General features: G+C 37.3%; 1 protein-coding gene across 6 annotated transcripts in view; it reads left to right on the forward strand.

Moving 5' to 3' along the window:
- LOC111509630 (pseudouridylate synthase RPUSD2) overlaps positions 1-20,932 on the forward strand; it is a 321,032-nt gene that overhangs the window by 107,438 nt on the left and 192,662 nt on the right. For 3 of the 6 annotated variants that reach the window (XM_074169320.1, XM_074169317.1, XM_074169316.1), the window contains 2 exons: positions 15,289-15,419; positions 17,641-17,955. In XM_074169320.1, coding sequence (XP_074025421.1) covers positions 17,758-17,955 — 198 coding nt within the window. In that variant the 5' untranslated portion in view covers positions 15,289-15,419; positions 17,641-17,757. The remainder of the gene's footprint in view (positions 1-15,288; positions 15,420-17,640; positions 17,956-20,932) is intronic. The other 3 variants (XM_074169319.1, XM_074169318.1, XM_074169321.1) reach the window with 2 other exon arrangements.

Here is a 20,932-nt window from a genome sequence, read left to right on the forward strand (position 1 = left end):
GTAAACATATTGCTGATAAAATTCTGCCCCTCTTCGAGCTCTTCAGAACTATCTGTGCTGCAGAAATCGATGTGTCATCAGCATAAAGTACAATCGAAGATGTTCCAATATACTCTGACAGGTCATTGATGTATAGCAGGAATATTTACGGTTCCAAAATGGATCCCTGGGAAACTTCAGGTGAAGTGTCGAACATGTTCGAATCAACACAATTCCATCTAACGTATACCCTTCTGTACCTTATATATGACAATGGCGGCTTCTGCGATTGCTGAACTAGATGTTTGCTGTAGATACTCAAAAAACTCATTTCTATAGGATATTTGTACTGATTTGAAGAAGTGAATAGCAAATCAAGTTTTTTTTGCGATGATTATTTCCTGCAATACGATTTGACTTGTGGCTATCGAAGTATACATTTGCCCCATAGGTTTAGTATCCAACCGGTATTGAATATTAGTTTAGAGTTAACAAACTTTTTCCCAGTGTAGAAGACACAGCTCCCACTGAATGCTACCACATATTTCATCTTTGCTTTGCGAAACTAAATTCGTAGATAGGGCTTTCCAACGAATCTGTGCAATAATCTCTAATAATCGAGAACAACAATCACACTCAGAACTATGAGCTTAATGAGCTTTTCTACAATCTCCTTCCACAGAATCCCAACCTACTTGTTGATAGTACATGAGCCTGTAAAGGCAGTTTTTTAGCATTGCTCACTTCGAGAGTTACAAAAATAAAATAAAAAATATATAACGGAAAACTGAGATTGAATGATTATTTGTTATCATTTGCTCTGAGCAAAATTTACAATAACTTTATTATGACGGATATGTTGGCTCGAGTAAGTCATCCAATTGCTTTCGTATTTCTGAGCAAGCAAGCCAGTCATTTTTATAGTAAGATTTGTTTTTGGAATCAAAACTTCACGCAAACATGAATTTTGCCTTGCTTTTCATGAATATTTGAAACTATTCTTTATATTCAACTAGTTAATTACTTCGATAAGAACATAATCCTGAGTCCCCAGCAGTATAGTTTTAGTAAAAATATGTCCACTTTGGATGCTATCAAGTCATTAACTTGTGCAATGAAAACCAGATTTGAAAGAAACGAAAAATTTTTGGGAATCCTGACAGACCTAAGTGCAGCTTTTGCTTGTGTTAATCAGGACATACTTCTGAGGAAAATGGAGTACTACGGAATGAGAGGAGTGGCACTCGAACTAATTAAATCCTAATTATCCAATCGATTTCAAGTGATTTGTATTGAAAATCCTTAGGGATCAATATTGGGCCCCCTACTCTTTATTATTTATATTAACGATTTGCCAAATATGTTCACCTCAAATATCGAGACAATTATGTATGCTGATGAAAGGGACTGATAAAGGGGACTGTCCTGCTACAAATCTTGGGGAAGTTATGAAACAAGCAAACACCTGGTTCTTGACAAACAAGCTCATACTCAATGAAAAAAAACCAAAAGTCTCATTTTCGAATCCAGAATACCCTACAATGTAGAAAACCACCTTTTGTGTGCAAACCTGCACACAAAATTTCTGGGTGTAGATGTAGATGTCAGGCTACTATGGAACGTACATATACAGTGCGGTCCATATGTATGGAATAAATTCATTTTTAGCGTAATTATGTAATATGTGAAAAAAACCTGAAACAGGTCGATTTTTATTCTCAAATTGACAATTTACAGTATGAAAATATTATCCCCCTCCAGCACCCCTTCTGAATTATAAGCACCCCCTCGAAAATTTTAAATAGCAAAGGGGGTCGTGTGGTACCTTGTTGGAAAGGGATTTTAGTCCTCTGTTCAGCAATATAAAGTTTGTTAAGTTTGGTGCAATCATAACTGAGAAAATTAATTTTTACAATTAAATTAAATGTTTGAAATGACCACCATTACTCACTTCTTGACAATAACCTGATCTATTCAACAGACCATCCCTATAACACGTTCCTTACTAACCTTGAATCCTGGAAAAAATCTTTGAAGTTACTGAAATGTTGGACAAAAAGCCAAATAAACAATTGATATGAATCTAGTAGGCTGCTGTCATTTAGGTATTTAAAGTTACTTAAAGACGTCAGTATAATATTTGTGGGTGTAATAAATTTAATTATGGCTCCTTTGTCAGAGACTCAAAGAATAGACATTTTAATTATGATTGGTTGTGGTAATAAAACAAGACCTCAAAAAGAGGTTTGTGAAATTTTTAATAATGAATACCCTGGTCAACTCGTGTCGCAGTCGCAGTCAACAGTTGGCAAAATTGAAAAAAAGTTTCGTGAAACTGGACATGTAAAAAATATTGGAGAACCAGGTAGAAATGTTCAATTTACTGATGAAAAAAAGTTAGATGTACTTCTAGAGATTGAGAAAATCCGCATAAGACAACTCGAGACAACTCGAGAGTTTTGTATAAAGAAAAATACCATCCGCACAAAGTTCAGTTGGTTCAGGAGTTAAATGAAGATGATCCTGATAGAAGGCAAGAATTCTGTGAATTGAATGTGAATACTGTAAATTGTCAATTTAAGAATAAAAATCGACCTGTTTCAGGTTTTTTCACATAGTACATAATAACGCTTAAAATGAATTTATTCCATTATTCCATACATATGGACCGCACTGTGTATATACAATTTGCAATAGCCTAAATAGTGCAGTATTTGCTATTAGAAAAGTTGAATAACTTTGGTTGAATAACCAATCCGCTGCAATAACTACTTATTATACACACATCGGAAAAGTCTAGGGATATTTTTAAAAATGGCAATAATTTTTTTTAGATCGCTTTAGGAAAAAAAAAAGTTGACGGGTGATTATTAAACGAATGTAACTTACAACAAAATTTATTGAATGGTCAAAAATACTGAGTGCGCATATAAGCAAAACTAAAAAAAAATATGGCTCTTCTTTGGCACCCCGAAAAAAAATCATAATACAAAAAAAATAGGAATCAGTACAAAGTATGACCTCCACGCTGGTTTATTACGGCCCTACATCTATCGTGCATCGACAAAATGAGATTGTCAATGTCTTGTTGAGGTACATTTGCCCATTCAGCGATTAAAAGCTCTCTCAATTGAAACGTTGTGTGAATGTTCCTCATATGCGGAGTAATTCTTCGTTGAAGCATGTCCCACACATGCTCAATGGGATTCAGCTAGGGTGATTGTGCTGGCCATGGCAATACATCAACTCCTTCGTTGGTGAGCCAGTCAGTCACTAAAGGCGCGACATGTGGACGAGCATTATCGTGCATTAGGTGGACGTTTTCACCAACAGCACCAGCAAACGGGAAACGATAGGTAGAAGAATGGTGTCGAGGTACTGTCGAGCTGTGAGGGAGCGATTTGGAAAAACGAGATCGGTTCTGCCGCCGATCATGATTCCGCCCCATAGCATTACTGTACCACCTCTGTATGTGTGGACTTCCTGGACGTGTCTCAAACGTTCATTATTTCCAGTTCGTCCCCACAGTCTTACTCGACGAGAATCTGGATGAAATCCAAATCTGGATTCGTCTGTAAATACACAAAACTGTGGCCCAATCATCTGCATCCCAGTTTTGATGTTCTTGACACCACTCTAATCTTCTACCGCGATTGCCTCTTGACGAAGGTGAACATCTAAGTGGCCTTCTGTTGTGGAGATCTGCTTCATGCAGTCGATTTCTGACAGTATCACGACCAATGGTTACCTGGTGCGTCTGCTGCAACACGTTAACCAACTCAGGTGCTGTGATTGTCGGTTGTCTTCTTGCGGTTAAGACCAAAAATCGGTCTTGACCTGCAGTTGTAGCGCGTCCTCGCCCTGGATGTTGTTCGGCCGGACTGCCAGTTTCACGGAATCGCCGCCACAATCGACTAACAACACTTTGGGAGACCCCCAAACGAAGAGCTACATCATTTTGTCGCATGCCACCTTGAAGAAGCCCTACAGCTCTATTCATCTCAGCCAATGGTAAGTGATGGCGTTCCATGTTAAAGCATATATTTCCAGTTTAATTGCTGAGCAAGAACTGCATATAATGTACAAACACGACACTTTCAGATTATTCATTTTAGCCGAAAACCTACAGTTTGTAAAAAACTTGATAAAAGATTAGTTACTGTTTTTGCAGGCTTTGTTCAACCCATAGAAATCTACAGGGTGGTCGAGTGTACCAATTCAATCGAAATTAAACGACCTCATGCATTTATTTTTATGATATTCAGTATGTTATAAAAATATCCCTAGACTTTTCCGATGTGTGTACATTGTTTCTAATCCATTATTAGTTCCACTCAGTTTCATTCAAATGTTTTATTCGTCATTCAGAAGAGAAGACTCCTGCAAACCAATCTTTAAAACGTTGAGAGTAATGACACTTTACTGTCTGATAATTTTTGTAAAGTTACTATATGTCGAACAAAACATTCATATTTACTCTGTTGTGTCCGATATATACGGCCACAATACTAGAAAAAAAGATAATTTGATTATACCTCAAAACCTGTTAAAAAAATGGACGATACTATTGAAATTGAAATGTACAATGCCCTCTCTCTTACAGTACGTTCTCTGAACTTTACTAAATTCAAAAAACATTTTAAGACATTATTTACGGAAAATCCCCTATATGGTATTTGTTCTTTTTATTTTGTAGAACATCCCGCCAATGTTCTGTAAAAAATATGAAGAAAGTTCTTACCATCACTGGTCCGTAATTTGTCTTCTCGATTTCTGATGGTGCTGCAAATGGCTTTAGGAAGGAAAGGAGGAATTAAGAAAACACCACCATTAACCCATTGAACACCCAATGAATAACGGATCAAAGCACGCTATACTGAATTTCACCTTTCACCGTAAAACTATACCGAATTACCGTAAATTGTTTAAACAATATGAATCGGACCGACCGACTTCCGATAATTTTCTTCCTTGGTACTCTCTCTAGCCTCTCGAATTTTTATTCGCAATTAAAAACTTCTGAGAAGCAATGTTGCCAAATAATAAAACAAAACTTCTTCATTCTAATACTAAGACTAATGCTACAACAGTATTAATGACTTTTTCCATTCATTCCCTGGACCATAGAGCAAAAATGCCTTGCACGATTGTATGTATGTACTGTATTATTATTTTATTGCACAGTTAGGCATCTTCTGAAGATTTTATATTTTACTTTTTGAGCATATGTTAATTTATCGTATTTTGTGACATGTTCTGAAGCTGTAGCTTTGTTATGAACCAAATAAAAATTGGAATTTTAATGTACCTGTAACGATGTGGTCTGTTCTCCTGCAGCTTGTTTCATCGATCTTCCACCACACGATTTCTGAAAGATTTACTCTGAGGATGAATTGTCGAATGCACTTTCAATATTGAGCAAACTCATCAAGCTTCGAGTGGAATAATTGTTTTTTTATCTACCGAGTAACTCGAAAAACCTGCAGCTTCGTCCAGTCAATCGAGAATATGTAATTAACCTCTCATAATTCTGTAACTGGCTCTTATACTATAAATCTGAATTGTAGTCCCAGACGTTACACTACAGTTTCGCGAGTAACCGACCCATCTATAAATAATAACGGTATCATTAGTAAACTGTCTGAATCAAGTCGGGCAAACTTTGCGCCTAAGGCCGCTTTACATATTAGAACTCTGAAGAAGGCTGCTAATGCTCGCTTCAAAGAGTAATTTTTCTGCTGGGGCGATTAATACAAAGCACTTAACAGATAAATACAGTAATCAAGGCGAGAAAGCGAGGATTTCGTGAATGGCTTTGAAACTGTGAAAAGGGCGATTTCATATCGGAGATATGAATAACGATTTACAGTTGGAATAAGATTTTAAGGAATGGTGGAAGATAATATGGTTAGTACAAGAGATGATTTGAATTTCTGCCCATTGGTATGGTAATACCACTAATTTCCTAACATTTATATGGTGAAAATTTAAATTTTACTTAAAATCTGTTTATAAAAATCTGTTTAAAATCTGTTTTTCCGTTAATCAGCTGTCGCCCCCATAGATTCATCAAAAATACAAAACCATAAAAGACAATTTTCTCCAGCGCATTAAATGGACATATAATAAACGAACTACCGATTTACAAATTGAAATACAGATTCAAAAGAAGGAAAGAATTCAAATCCATTCGTTTATTCAGTAAATCATCAGAATTCTTGAATCTATGAAGTTCTAAGCTTTCCAAAAGATTGAGTTTCGAATGTTTCTCTTCGAAGTACATTCCGTCATAGATGTGGTTGAACTCAGGTCTCTACTTCCAAGAAACTAATTTTATGTTCTCCCATTCTGTTGGAGAAAGTTCTTCTCATTTGGCCAATATAAAGTTTCGCGCAAAAACCACTCATATGCTCCTAATCTATGCGACACTGAAAGTATATCTTTATTGTTTATAATGAATTTGCATACAATATTATATGTTCTGTAAGCTACGTTCTTCTTGCCAGAGTATGGGTTATGATGCTTATTATAGTTCTTTGTAGTGGAATAGACAGTGTAATAATCAATAGTCTGCGAATCATATTATTGAATTCAGCTACTTCATTTTTTCTGATTGATTCAGTCGGCTGTTACTTGATGAAGATCCATAGTGATTTCATAAACTACATCAAACTTAATTTTCGAAAAATATATCACCACATGTTATGCTATCATAGTAGCTTTTTCTTAGTGAATGACCTACTGAAAGTTAATTATATTATACACTCCAGTTTTTATATATCTACCTAGGTACTTCTTCGATTATAATTACCGAAATGATCTACTCAAATTTCATATACCTAAGGTATATTCTCAAATTATGATTACCTGGAGCATATTATATAAATTCTACATCAATAATACAATGTCGGTTTCTAAAAAAACAACTTCAGCAATCCTATATGAAATTAGTGAAATGTTTAAATTTTCATGTTCATTTCTGAAAAATCAGATTATTGAGTACGTCAATGAAAATCATATTATAACATATGTACAATCAGGATTCAGACCTCAGCATAGTAGCACCACTGCTCTTCTGTCAATTACCGACGATATTTTGACCTGTTTAATACTTATAGATTACAGCAAGGCATTTGACACTATAGGATCATGAGATATTGTGTGACAAACTTGTCTACTTCGGTTTTTCTCGGAAAGCAGTGGCTCTCTTAGAAAACTATCTGAAGGATCGTACTCAAAGAGTTGTTGTGGATGAAGTTATTTCAGATGATCTGCCGATATTGAAGGGAGTGCCACAAGGATCTATCCTTGGGCTCTTCCTTTCAGCCTGTATATTTGTGACTTTTTTCTGTCCGTGAAAAAATGCAATATACGTCACTATGCAGACGGCACGCAGTTACATTATTCTTTTTCGCCGGGCGAGTCTACATCTGCTCTGTCGCATATTGATAACGATCTCCAAGCCATCTTTGACATTTCTACTGCCCATAAGCTCAAGCTCAATTCTGAAAATTCGCAATAATGGTGTTCGGAGCTAAGAAGAACAGAGAGCTCACCAACTCTACTTTTCAAGTTTGCATCGAAAACGAAATACTATCCTCCGTGGCCGAGATAAAAAATTGAGGATTGTGGTTTGATCTGGAACTTGGTTCAGATAGCTGAACATGTCAGCTATCTGAACCAATCTTCTTATAACGTTCTCAGACAGTTTTTCCTGATCGTGATTTGCTCAACACAAACTTAAAACTTAGACTGTGCGAGTCTCTGATTATGTCAAAAATTTACTATTACGACAGTATTTATGATCCTGATTCAAAACAATCAGATGCTCCCCGGCTACAGCGTATTCAGAATAGCTGTGTCGTTTGGTATTCGGAAATATGACCACATATCCCCAGCAATGCAAGAATCAGGATGGTTAAATGTTGAGAAACTTAGAACTCTACACCTTCTTACCAACACACATAAAGTTTTGATAACTCGACAACCTGATTACTCACTGAAGAAGCTTAAACCATTCTCTACAATTAACATCTTTACTACAAGGAACAGTTCAGTTCTAGTCATCCCCAAACACAAATCTTCTATCTTCACCCGCTGCTTCTCGTATAATGCACCCAAATATTATAATCAACTACCCTGCGAATTTCGATCATAAACCATCGTAAATTTTAAAGAAAGACTGAAGACTTATTTATCTCATTAGCCTATTGTCCGTTCCCGACCTTGGCATTTCTAAAATGGATTTTCTAAAGTAAAGCAATAACTAAAAATTTTTTTGATATTGTTAACTCGACTTGTGTTCATATTATTCATTTATAGTTTCTCCCAGGTTGAGTTGAAAAACAGCCTTGGCTGATACTCCGCCTATACCCATATACTGGAAGTTTTTTTTCTTTGTTTTTGTTAATTGTTCGTGTATACTGTTTTATTTTTTTTGTCCATTCCATTTCTATTTTTATGGTGAATAAAGACGTATTATCATTATTATTATTATTATTATTATTATCAGTTTCCATTGCTTTCAAATAATTGAGCTTCCAACCTTCATTTTCTATATGTGAAATTTCGAAATCTCCGTTAAAAGATGTGATTTTCTTCTAAACGTGATCTTAATATTTGTTTTCTTATTTACATGGCTCATATGATGTTCTTGAATGCGATTCCTAAATATTCTGCCGGTTTGACCAATATATATTTCAGGACAAGTTGCACAAATCAATTCGTATACTTCTGATTTCTTGAATTTGAATGTTTTGTCTATATTACTTTCAACTTACTTACCCAGCTTCAAATCTGGTGTTAACTGCAATTTACCTAATGAAACTGAGTTCTTTATTAAAATCATCTATGAAATGGGTAGAATCGCAATGAACAGTAATATTTGTATGGAAAGGTTCGTGATAAATTCAAAAATCATGTTTGTTGTTCATTCTACTAATTATCAAGTCCAAGAAATTGATTGAGTTTGAATTGTCTGTTTCTACTTCAATAGTGAATTTGATGTTTATGTTGACAGGGTTGTGTCCAGGAATTATGTATTACATTGTCCGTATAAGATGATTCGTGGAGAGGCGCAACATCATGTTTATTATTAACTTCAGTGATAGTAACGCCGGAAAAATTCACTGAACCATTCACCTCCATTTCAGTGGTGAATTAAATTGATGAGTGAATCTGATTAACGCATTCGCCAAACCTGCCCAACTGCCTATCTGTACTAGTGCTACTATGCTGCCTGTGCCAAACGGGGGCGTATAATAATAATAATAATAATAATGAGTTTATTCACCATAATGTTAACATTTTCGAAAAAAATGTTTCTTGTGCGTGATATCGCCTAGTATAACATGAATAAATGAATGAATAAATATACAATACATAGATAAATATACGAGTATCGTAAAAATATGAATAAATACACAATACATAAATAAATACACAATACATGAGTAAATCCACAATATATAGATAAATAAACGAATAAAATGAATAAATAACTTGACAATATATATATATATATATATATATATATATATATATATATATATATATATATATATATATATATATATATATATATATATATATATATATATATATACACATATATATACACATACATATATACACATATACATATATACACACATACATATATACACATATATATATACATATATATATACACATACATATATACACATATACGCATATACATACATCCACATACACATATATACACACACACATATGACAATGAACAATATAATATAATATATAATTAACCGGGAGTCGATTATGATGATTTTGATACAAATAGTAGGAGGCATGACGTAGGTAAACTCAGACAGACTGTGAGCATTATTTATCTAACAATTCGCTTATCACATTTCTCGGGTTGCTATTTATGAAGCATTTCAGTCGTTTTTTGAACATATTAGTGCTCTTCAGAGATTTAATCTCTTCCGGACTGTGATTATACCATTTTGGCGCAAGGTAAGAAAACGATCTTTTTGTTGTTGTTTTAGTCATAGAAGGAAGTTTGTAATAGTTTTTAATTCGTGTGTTATAGTTATGAGTAGGGAGTTGGTTGGAGTTGGTTGGAGTGTTTTGTAGTACTTGTGATGAAGAAGTATAACTGCCTCAGGTCTAAGATCTGTGATTCAGAATAAAGTTTGTCAGAAGGATATCTGAGTTTTTAGAGTATATCAGCCTTATGAATCTCCTCTGTATCACTTCTAATTGGTTTATGTGCGTCCTCAAAGCTCCAGTTTTTCATACGAAAGCAATCTGTTTCTGCATTAAGTGGAAACCATTTGACGGAATCAAACCGTTTCCAATCAGCAACCTGCTGATAGTACACATTAATGGACCCTCGAAATGCTCCATTACTACATTTAATGAACACCCACCACTCTGAGTGAATCCCACATCGTCAATTGTATCGCCAGATAAAATGGATATTGTGATTTCAGCACAACAAAAAAGCGTTGAGAGAACATCCCATTCAATTGTTCGGCGAAACCAAATTAAACTTTCGAATCCTAGTAGCGTACGACGCCGGCTCTCACGATAAATAAAAGCGTTGGAAAAAACCGTTCCGCATGCAGGACACATGCAGGAATTTATTCCTGCAATTTTAACAGTGGTCTATTTATAAATGCCGTACACAGAACTAGTATTCGGTACTGACACGAGATAAAAAGTGGGCCGTTTTGGAAAGGGAATGCGGAAAACACCTTGAAGGCTCTTTTCTACGTGACTGCTAATTGTCAAAGGAGTTTCCGTCGATGGAGGTATGTTTTTCATGCGGCATTTGACTCTGTATCCGTAGACTTTTAATTTTTTTGAGGTCTCAGATAACGCATTACTTTGCTTGAAATCATGAATGAATAGTCATATGACGATCGTTGAATGAGGGAGTTGAGTTTCTGGAAAAAAAGATGTCAGATCGTTCAGAAAGACTCTCTTCGCAATAAAAATTGACGTGAAGTCGACAACAAGCTATCAACAAACTTTCAGAAGTGAGAAACTTCATCGTTATATTCAATATTGAATGAAATGTGTCTAGGGTCTGAACGAAAAAGTTGAGAAGATACAGCCCAGAACAGTTTATTGCAGCTCAAAGAGTATGAACCGATTGTTGAATTTAATGCCTCTCGCAAATTTCTGTCGATAAAATTTGGTTACAGATAGCCCTTTTTTTAGTATATGATCACAGAGTAACTTACCTCTGTAGTTTGAAGTATGGTGTCAATTGGCGTCACATCCCATTAAAATTTGAGCTTTTTTTGTTATAGTCAATGAGTTGGCGCACATCCAGAGGACACACTGTATTTGAGCCTTCCAGGAAGTAAGCAGAGCAGGCAATGATATTCCTCCTACCGTTCTTGTACGATAGGAAACCTTGGATGGCTACCCCATCTTGGGTGCAAAAGCCTGTAAGCCAAAAATAATTGATGTTTTTCTGATGACTAGACATGCTCTGAGGATCCCTCTAGGACACAAATTGTCCACAGGAATATTGCTCAGGATTGAGTGAAAATACCTTTCATCACTGCTTTTTCACATCCTCCTGACGGGACGAATTTTGCCTTCGTTGATGAAGAACCAAGTCTAGTTGTTTCGGAGTTAGCTGTCTACGTTTTCTGGGAAGCAGCCCAAAATATGCTGCGTGGTGGTTTGGTAGCTCTCATCCCCATAGGTTAAATTCCACTTAGTCCCGTTTTGTTAGCTACATTGCTTTCCTTGGAGTGGTCCTGTTGATCAGCTACTTGCTAGAAGCATACCCAAAATGTGGTCTGAACCCATCTTTCCTAACAGTCGTACACCTATCATCGACTGTGAAGGTCGATGTTCAACTGAAATTTTTTCCTGGAAAACATCCATTAGCAAATTGATAGAATCTTGTTCATTTTCTATAATGCAGTGAGAATTTGATCAGCGATCAATTGCGACTGCCTCCGATAGGTGGGTAAACGGCACAGTTGTGTGGCTTAGCAAGTTTGCTTCTGTATCACATTCCAATGGAGCACCTCCAATGGCCGTAGGGTATCTCTGGTATCTGTAGAGTAAGGAGGGTGAGTGTAGATTCACAGCACTTAGACAACATGTGACCCATTGTACATCCTCCCGAAGATTTGTCCTCCTAGGTCATCGTCCATCCTGTCCTTTCCAGGAAGGTGAACAAATCACTGGGAAACATCTCCATCATATTGGCAGGTGTAGGCCAAGACTCGCCGAACACACACTCTCTTTGACAACCTTGAGGTGTCTCACGGTGGCCTCCGCGAAGGTTTTGGGAGGTGCATCGATATTACTGTCGTTGCGCGGCTTCTTCAACTTTCTTGGGGTTGTATACCTCCGTAGAGGTGCACAAATGTGGTAGTTTTCATGCAGGGGCAGCCGGTTCCTTGACTTCATTCAAGGCGGAGCTCTTGGCTCGCGGCGCAGGAAGTGCCCTTGCTGTTTGAGGTGATCTGCAATGTCCAGCCTAATTCCAAGCGATAGATTGGGGTGGACATTTCTGTTCATCCCCAGCCACCGCCTTAGATTGAGGTGAGCACTTATGTCCAGCCTCGGGATTGGTTTTTGTTTTTGTTGTTTCTGTTTTTGTGTTGTTTCATTCATGTGTGTTTCCACGAGTAGCAAGGGAAGAGTTGGTCACCTCTGGCAGAGCCCCGCATTAGCAGAGGTAGGCTGATTACAATGAGGTTTCACCCAGTTCCCCCAGGGGATCATTCGTGACCGTATATCACGCTGCGGCAATTCAGCTGTCGGCACGATTCCTTACACCTCAGCTTCGGTAGGCTGGTCTATGGTGCCATGTTTTGCAAAGGCTTTCGGAGGGTTTCAGTTCCCCTCACCCTACTTATTTCTGCTACTGACCAGGAGTCCGTAAGACCACATTTGACCGTAGTAGGCATCCATGGCAGTTGAATAATCGATAATGTGGTAGTCGGATATTCAAGGTGCACATTTTTTCACTAATACCTGCAGATGTCTTTCCGTATGAAGGTTTTTGTATACCAACTGATCTTGACGATACATTGAATGCAGTTGTTCACAGCATTTTCACATCTGGTTTGAAAAATCATCATTTGACCGTAAGCTTTTGCTAACGTGCTTAGGGGAAACTTGTTTCCTCTGTTCATGCAGATTCTACTGGTGCTGCCCAATAATTGAATGCAAGTTGGGTTCGTAGAGTGTCCCGCTCTTGATGAGGTTACTGAGTTCTTTCCTTAGGCTTACCTATTGGATCATAAGTTGGAGAGACTAGAAATCCTCACTTTTGATCCGATATCACAGGTAGGTCAGTTGGAATCGTTATTTCATGCTGTTTCTTCAGTTTGTATGTTTTTCTAAATCTTCATTTGCTGACATGCTCAGGAGGAGTTACTTTCTTCTCCTTATGCAGATGTCTTTATGCGATGGACCCTGCTGGTTATTATATATATTACTCCCCTACAGAGGAGATTGATGTCATGCTTACGACTTCAACTGACCTCCCTGTAAATTTAGATCAGGAGCGAGAGCATCTCAAATCTCCAACTCCTGAACCAATAACTGAACCTTAAATAAAGGTTTGGAGGTGCAGCCAGGAAACGACTGGGTCATCTCCTCAAGAGCGGGGTATCTTATGAGCGGCGTACGCAGAATCTGTCTTAAGTGGAGGAACAAACCCCCTCATGAGTAGGTTAACAACTGTTTGCGCTTAAGGGATGATTCACCAAAACCAGAGGCGAAAAAGCCCTGCACGGTTGAATCTAAGGCTTCGTCAGGTGTAGCTGACAAGCAAAAACCCTCATATGGAAAGGTTATCGGGGGTATCAAGGTGGCAATCTTGCATCTTGACTATCCGACTACCTCATTAATGATGAAACAGCAGAGCAAAGTATTGAGTTTTCAAAGTTTGGCAGGGCCGTACTCTTATCATCTGACCTGAAAGACCACTCACCATACAAACTTATCGGCTTCATTAAGAAGCTGGGTTAATTTGGTCGAGTGTGAATAGGTGTGAGCCACAATAAACCCTTGTGGGTTGCGGTGGAGGGTCGAATAGACCCACTCATTTCAGACCTAACCTAACCTTATGCAGATTCTACTGGTGCTACTCAATTATTGGATGCATGGTGGTTTCTCAGAGTAATCCGCACTTGAGAAAGTGACTGAGGTCTTCTGTAGCTGCATCACTGAACCTTTTCTCAGGTTTACTTACTGGATCATGAGTTGGAGGGATCACAAGTTCTCACTCTTTATCCGATGATACAGAAAGGTCGATTGGAATCGATTTATCATGCTGTTCCTTCAATTTTCATGATTTTCAATATTTTTCGAATGTACTTAGGTTAATCAAAAATTTATTTGATTTTTTCAGTCACTTTATGTCTAATACTATCTTGTATGTGTTTCGTATTGATCCCAAAATGTCATCTTCGAAATGATTAAAAGGAAATGAGAATTGAAGCTACTTCAATTCAAAACTTTTTCAACTAGACTCCTTCATTGAACTTTCAGAATCAGGTAACTTTATCGTTAAATTTATACGATTGAGGGTGAAAGATTCCATTCTGCTGCTCGGGTCGACAACAAATTTCTTTCAGAATCGACTCAGATTTCTTTGCAAACGACTTGCTTTCGAATCACAGTTCCCAAACTCATTATTAAAATACCTGCTGCTCTGGTATTCACGATTGACACCCTCAAAAAATCGCAACCGTTTGACGAGAATACGAAAATTCCCTCAGGCAATGTTGTCCGGGATAATGAAAAACTTCGGGAAGTTCTTCGGAAAATTATGCAGTTGTAACTTTTATATTAGTTGGAGTTGGGCTGAATTATTCGAGTTTTTTTGTTGTTTGAGTGTTCATTACCACACTTCTTTGGTGTGGGGAGGAATTATTAGTTTTAGCTTCAAACCTACCGCGAAAAATGATGATACTACCTCATTTTCTTTTTGGTCGTCGGCTGTGATTAATTGCACCTCGAGTTTTGATCTAAATCTGAGAAGTATGACCTCACTGCGAGTTTCTTCAAGATTGAATTATGCTGAATTGAATCCCACATCCATCCGGAATATTTGACACAAGCACTTTCTCCGAACACCAGAACTTCAACACTCCTCTCGACGCACTTTTCACCAACCAAATTGGAGTTTTCAGACGATAGAGAAGACTGATTTTGAATCTTATGCTATTCTGTTGAGAGCCAAACACCATAATTGAAATATTTATATCACTGTTTCACTTGGATCATTCTTCAATAATTTTTATCAATTTCAATACTGATGTGATGTTTTCTTTGCAGGTTGCAACACACAGCGATAAGGAAAAAAGAAAATGATGGTGGCTGAACTTTAAAACCGGACTGCGGTGTGTTGATAATTCGAAACGAGATTTTCCATCTAGAACTGAATACTATTTTTTGGATTCGTTCGGGTAGGAAAGTGTTTGAAAACTGGGGTGCAAACTGATAGTTGATGAATATTGGTGACCTGTCGTCACTTTTATTCCAATTAATCACACAATTGAAAATCACAAGGGATAGCTGAAATATCAATTATATTCGGCAAAAAAAACGTAGAATAAAAATATAATGAAACGAATGAAATAATCAAACTACAAAATGACCACAGAATGAAAAGGAGATGAAGATGAGGGCCTGCCAATGAGATCGCCACTCTAAGCAGTTGTAGCCAACATATTATATGTATTGGTTTGAAACTCTGGACATTGAAGAAGCCCAGAAAAAACCTTCCGTCTGATTGAGGTACGTTGCCGATACCTTCATAGTATTGGACCATGGGAATACAGACCTGGAGCACATCAATACCTGTGCTGGAGCACATCAACAGCGCAAAACCTTCCATCACCTTTACAATGGATAAGGAAATCCAAAACAAATTGCCATTTTCAAGAAGTATTAGAGAAAAAGACCGACACTAAGTGGGAAACCGTTGTATACCAAAAACCCACTCACACGAGACAGTATCTGAAACATTAATCCAACCACCACCAATCTACTAAAAGAGAAAGCATCAAGGCTCTAGTGGGTCGTGCTTTCGAGCTCTGTAATACGATTGAAGGTCTCGAGAAGAAACTAGGCATCATCAAACAAGTTACAAGTTACAACGAAAGAGTTACTCCAAAGTTATAGTGGAACAGGCTTTGGCTAGAAGACAGCAAAACCTTACAAGGAAGAGAAGCCGTCACAATCAGTGCTGGTACTTGCCTACGGAAAGGATAAAAGTAATTGGGTCTAAGTTCAACATCAGAACCTGCTTCAGATTCGAACACACCTTCCGTAGAAGCCTCACGAAAACCAGGCAACCAAACGTGGACTGCGATTCCAAGAATTGCATTTACCGGATACCCTGTCAGTGCGGCAAACCCTATTTGCAGAGCACAAGAAAAACATATTCGATTGACGACTTCTTTATTTTGCGGAAATTTATGTTCATTTAGTATACACTATAAAAACACACTTTTGTCTATTTCACACCAATTTCAAATGGTGTAATGACCGAAAATAGTAAACAAATATAAAACTATCGTGGAAAATAGACAAAGGGAATAGCAGAGCATATTTGTACTCATCGACATAGCACCAAGTGTCCCCAAGCTGAGATCATCCAGAGGGAGGAACACTGGTTTGAGAGAAAGTTCAAAGAAGCTGCCTATATGTTGTCCAACGACGCATTCAACCAAACTAGCGTAGACATACGCAACATCTGGAAACCTGTAATAGCGGAAAACGATCAACTCCCGACAAACGGTCAACTCCCTCTTAATCAATGAAGCGGTGAGAGGGAGAGAGAGAAAAGAAAGCGCTCGAATAGCTCATGAAGAGTTATCTTTCGGAGGAATAGTCCAGTCATCATCTGAAGACGATTGTGGTTACTAACAATTGAAACGTCTTGAAGTTACTTGGATTGAAATATTTCAAAATTTCTACAGCTTATTTAAATTCTTATTTTTTTCAAATTTTCTGCCAATTTTTATGTTTTTTTTATTCTGTGGTCGTTTTGTATTTTAATTATGTTATTCGTTTCATTGTATTCTCATATCACGGTTTTTTACTTGATATAATTGATATTTCCGCTATTCATTCGAATTTCTTTCGTTGTTTCTCATATTTCGAATCATAGCAGGAAAATATTAGACAATGGAAGTTCGAGCTGATAAAATTCTATTTTCTACAGTCAAAACAGAACATTTCAGATAGCTCTCTACAATAATACATTCCAGAATACCTAACCTATATTTTAATTTTTGTTTCTGACACGAAATGCAAATAAATTAATCTTTACATGTCTTTATCGAAAACTGTAGGAGTTGGCATTAATGATTTGAAAATATTTCATTGATTTCATTGATGTGTTGGATTGACAAACTTCGTTCAAGTCAGTAACAATTTCAGTCCATTTCTATTTCGCAAAAACAAAGCATTTCCATGAAAAATATTTCCACCCACTAAAATACTAACCAAAGACCACTAAATTGTAATTAACTGCATTGTAACTAGAGCAATTGTAAATTGTTGAAACATTTTTACAACATTGCAGTCAGAGTTCATATCGTTTGATTACGACTCCAATTTTCATTGCTCTCATAAACTATCGGTTAGGCACCCCATAATTTCACTCGAATTTCCCAACAGAAATATCGTGCAGCAACAAATCCGCCCCTAAAAGTGACATTACAAACACGCCAAATGAGCGCCCGAATCAGTGAAAACTAGGTCTTGCTCTAAATTGAAGTTAATCGATCCATCACAATGCAGCACCATCCAGGGTCATGGTATCTTCCTTGGGGTGTCCCCTTCCAGAAAATGGTCGCCCTGCCGATCCCTGCGACTCATTTGCACATGCAAACCCCCACCATGCACGTCCAGGCAATGCTGGGGGGTTTGCCGACACCTCTGGCCACGCTGAGGACGTTCATGACGCAGCCGACACAACAACAACAGAGGAAGGTGAGGAATATGTTGTTAGTTGTCTTGATATTCGTTTGTCTGATTTGTACAGAATAATCGATGCACGTGTTAAATAGAACAAAATGAAAATTATTAGTTACTCTTTGTAGAGATTGGGTCAAATTGAACACTTTCAAACTAGATAGATGCAAACTGATAGCTTTGTCTGAGGACCAAATTTTATGACAAACTCAAAGGTGAAAACCGCATATCGATATCTATATGATCGATTCTGATTTACAGCATGTTTTTCGAAAATATGTATTTTCGAAAAGTTGCTGTAACTTTTTTCCTGTCGAAAATTTCTTGTTTCTATGTATATATTTCCAAAGCACTTTCAAAAATGTAGAACACTTGATGTTTTGCTAGAGCTGAAATGCAGACCTTTTAATTTTTTTCATGTAGTCTTTGTAAAGCACATTTTGATTCTTCAATTAGTGGTTTTTGTTCAATTTTCAAACACATTCGCGATAAAGTATGAGGATTATGAAAAACGGAATATGATAGTCTGTTTTATACAAACCGGGGAAAATGCAGAAGCAGCAAGCAATTTGAATCACGAGAAGTATCCAGAGAGAAGAAAAGCTTTCAGAGAGCTTTTGGCAAGATTATGGCAGAACTGATTGATGGTGGTCGATTTGAAAAGAAAATACCAAAATTATATGCATCATATAGGGAAAGAGTTGGAAAAGATATTCGTTTTAGGAGCTGTTGAAAATCCCGAAAAGTCAATGTGAAATTTGATATTATCAACAGGCCTACCAAGAACAGACCAGGAGATTATGAAGGCCGCATGGCTTTTTGCCAGTGGTTCCTGGAAAGTTGTAACCAATTACGTGATTTCTCGTTAGATTTTATTTGGACAGACGGAGCTCATGAGAGCAGTGCGGGTATTTTCAACCGCTTAATTGTTATTCTCAGGAACAACAAAATTCTCTTTCTGTTGTGGAACAGAGAAGTCCAGGAATATTTGGATTTAGTGTGTGTCCCATCTCAGAGATATTTAGAAATTTTATGGCGAAATATTGAACAATTTTTTTGAGCTCCATTAAGGGAGCTCAAAAAATATATTTTCAACAAGACGCGAGTTCGCCTCACAACATTGCAATTGTCAAAATTTTTTTGGCTGTTTTTTTAGCTGCAAGTTTTGGTAATAATTGGATAGCCAATTAAGGACCTAACCATTGGCCGGCCAGGTCACCAGACCAAACGCCTATGGACTTGTTTGTACCTCTGTTATCAGATTAAATTGAAAGTATAAGTTTTAATTACTGCTGTGAAAATCTTTCTCAACATTTGACAGCTACTAGTGAACAATTTCTTTCTGTTTTATCGCCGCGTCGTCCAAAACCTACTTCATCAAAGTGTGCGTTTGAAAGTCTACATGAAAAAACTCAAAACCTCTGTATTTCAAAAATGACTTTAGCAAAACGTCAAGTGTACTACATTTTTGGAAAGGTAATTTCAAGCTTGAAATATGCAGGAATATACAGGGTGTATCATTGAAAAATATAGTTTTCCATCAATAACTATTGACACATCATTCGAAAAAAGTTGTTTACTATTGAATTACCATTTTCACCATTGAATTCTACGTGAAAAAGTGCTCTGGAAAATAAGAAATTTTTGACAGGAAAAAAGTTACAGAAACTTTTCGAAAATGCACATTTCGACCTTGTTTATATACAATTGAAAACAGATAGCTAGATTTAACTAATGCTCATTGGATCTTCTTTTTTATGGAAATTATCCTTGTGTTTCTGAATTTCTATTGCTTTTCTATATAGGGTGAGCAGGAAAGTTTGTATGTTAACACACAGATGATGCTACTAGTATTAAATCCATATGATTTTCATTTAAACCTAACCTGCAAAAGACAAAACAAATTTCATAGATGTTGGACTCTTAGTTTGTGAAATAAAACATTTTGAGTGGAACAATATTTGTTAGCTTGTAGAAAAAGTTGTTTGGTAAGTTTGAACCAGGTAGAAATGAGCCCAGAGGACGATGTACGCAGTGGATACCCCAAAGAGGCTGTTACCAGAATCAAAATGATCGTCGTCTGAGTGGATTTAACGTGGTGAATGGCCTCCAAAGCATGCAAAGCAGTCGGCTGGCAAGCCTATGGTATCAGTATTTGGGGATGCGCGATATTAATCGACCACCCTGGAAAGGAAAAACCATCGGCAACGACTATTGTCTAGCGTTATTGGAGCGTTCGAAGGACGAAATATTCGAATGAGATGATCTGACTGCCCTCTTTGGGAGCATATTTGGCTGGCTATAGCTGATTTGTCGGTTTTCTCGAGGCGACAGTTTCTCTTGTGTCCAGAGAGACGAGTAACTATACTCAAGGGGTCCTTGAGGACCCCAGAGCAACACCTGGGGTGTATCGGATCCCTTGTAGTTGCGGGTTGGTCTACATTGGAACCACGACGAGAAGTATAGGAATCATACTCTAAAAGGTAAGACCTCGTTAGTCCTTAGCTCGCACGAATTTCTCAACTTCTGAGAGTTGTCGTTCATATGGGGGCGACAGCTGATTAACGGCAAAACAAACTTCAAACAGAACAGAAGAGATAGGTACCCGTCTTTCTGAACACAAAAGAAATATTCGCCTCTGACAAACCGACAAATCAGCTGTAGCAGTTTGCTTTTGTTGATTTCCAGAGATTTCAGGAGGTTTGACTTGTCCTCTCCATTTTCTGTATGTCATAGTCGTAGTCTATGTTGAAATCGTAGTTGTTTTCTAAATTGTGGCATAATTTTTTAACGCTTGCAAATCATTGAATTTCATTATCAAAGTTCATGCTCGGTGAAAAAAGTGCATCGTGCACCTCTTCCAATTCATGGGCAGTTTCGTCGGCCTACTGAGGGAGCTATTCGGAAGCTAAATTGTCAACCCAGTTTACATTATTGGACATCAAACCACAAACACGCATACGTAGGGTGAGGACCAGCGAAAATATTGCGGCTG

Source organism: Leptinotarsa decemlineata, unplaced genomic scaffold, assembly GCF_025532065.1.
Source record: "Leptinotarsa decemlineata unplaced genomic scaffold, Ldec_3_MD MMD2_P_RNA_scaffold_5, whole genome shotgun sequence".
Classification (NCBI taxonomy): Eukaryota; Metazoa; Arthropoda; class Insecta; order Coleoptera; family Chrysomelidae; genus Leptinotarsa; species Leptinotarsa decemlineata.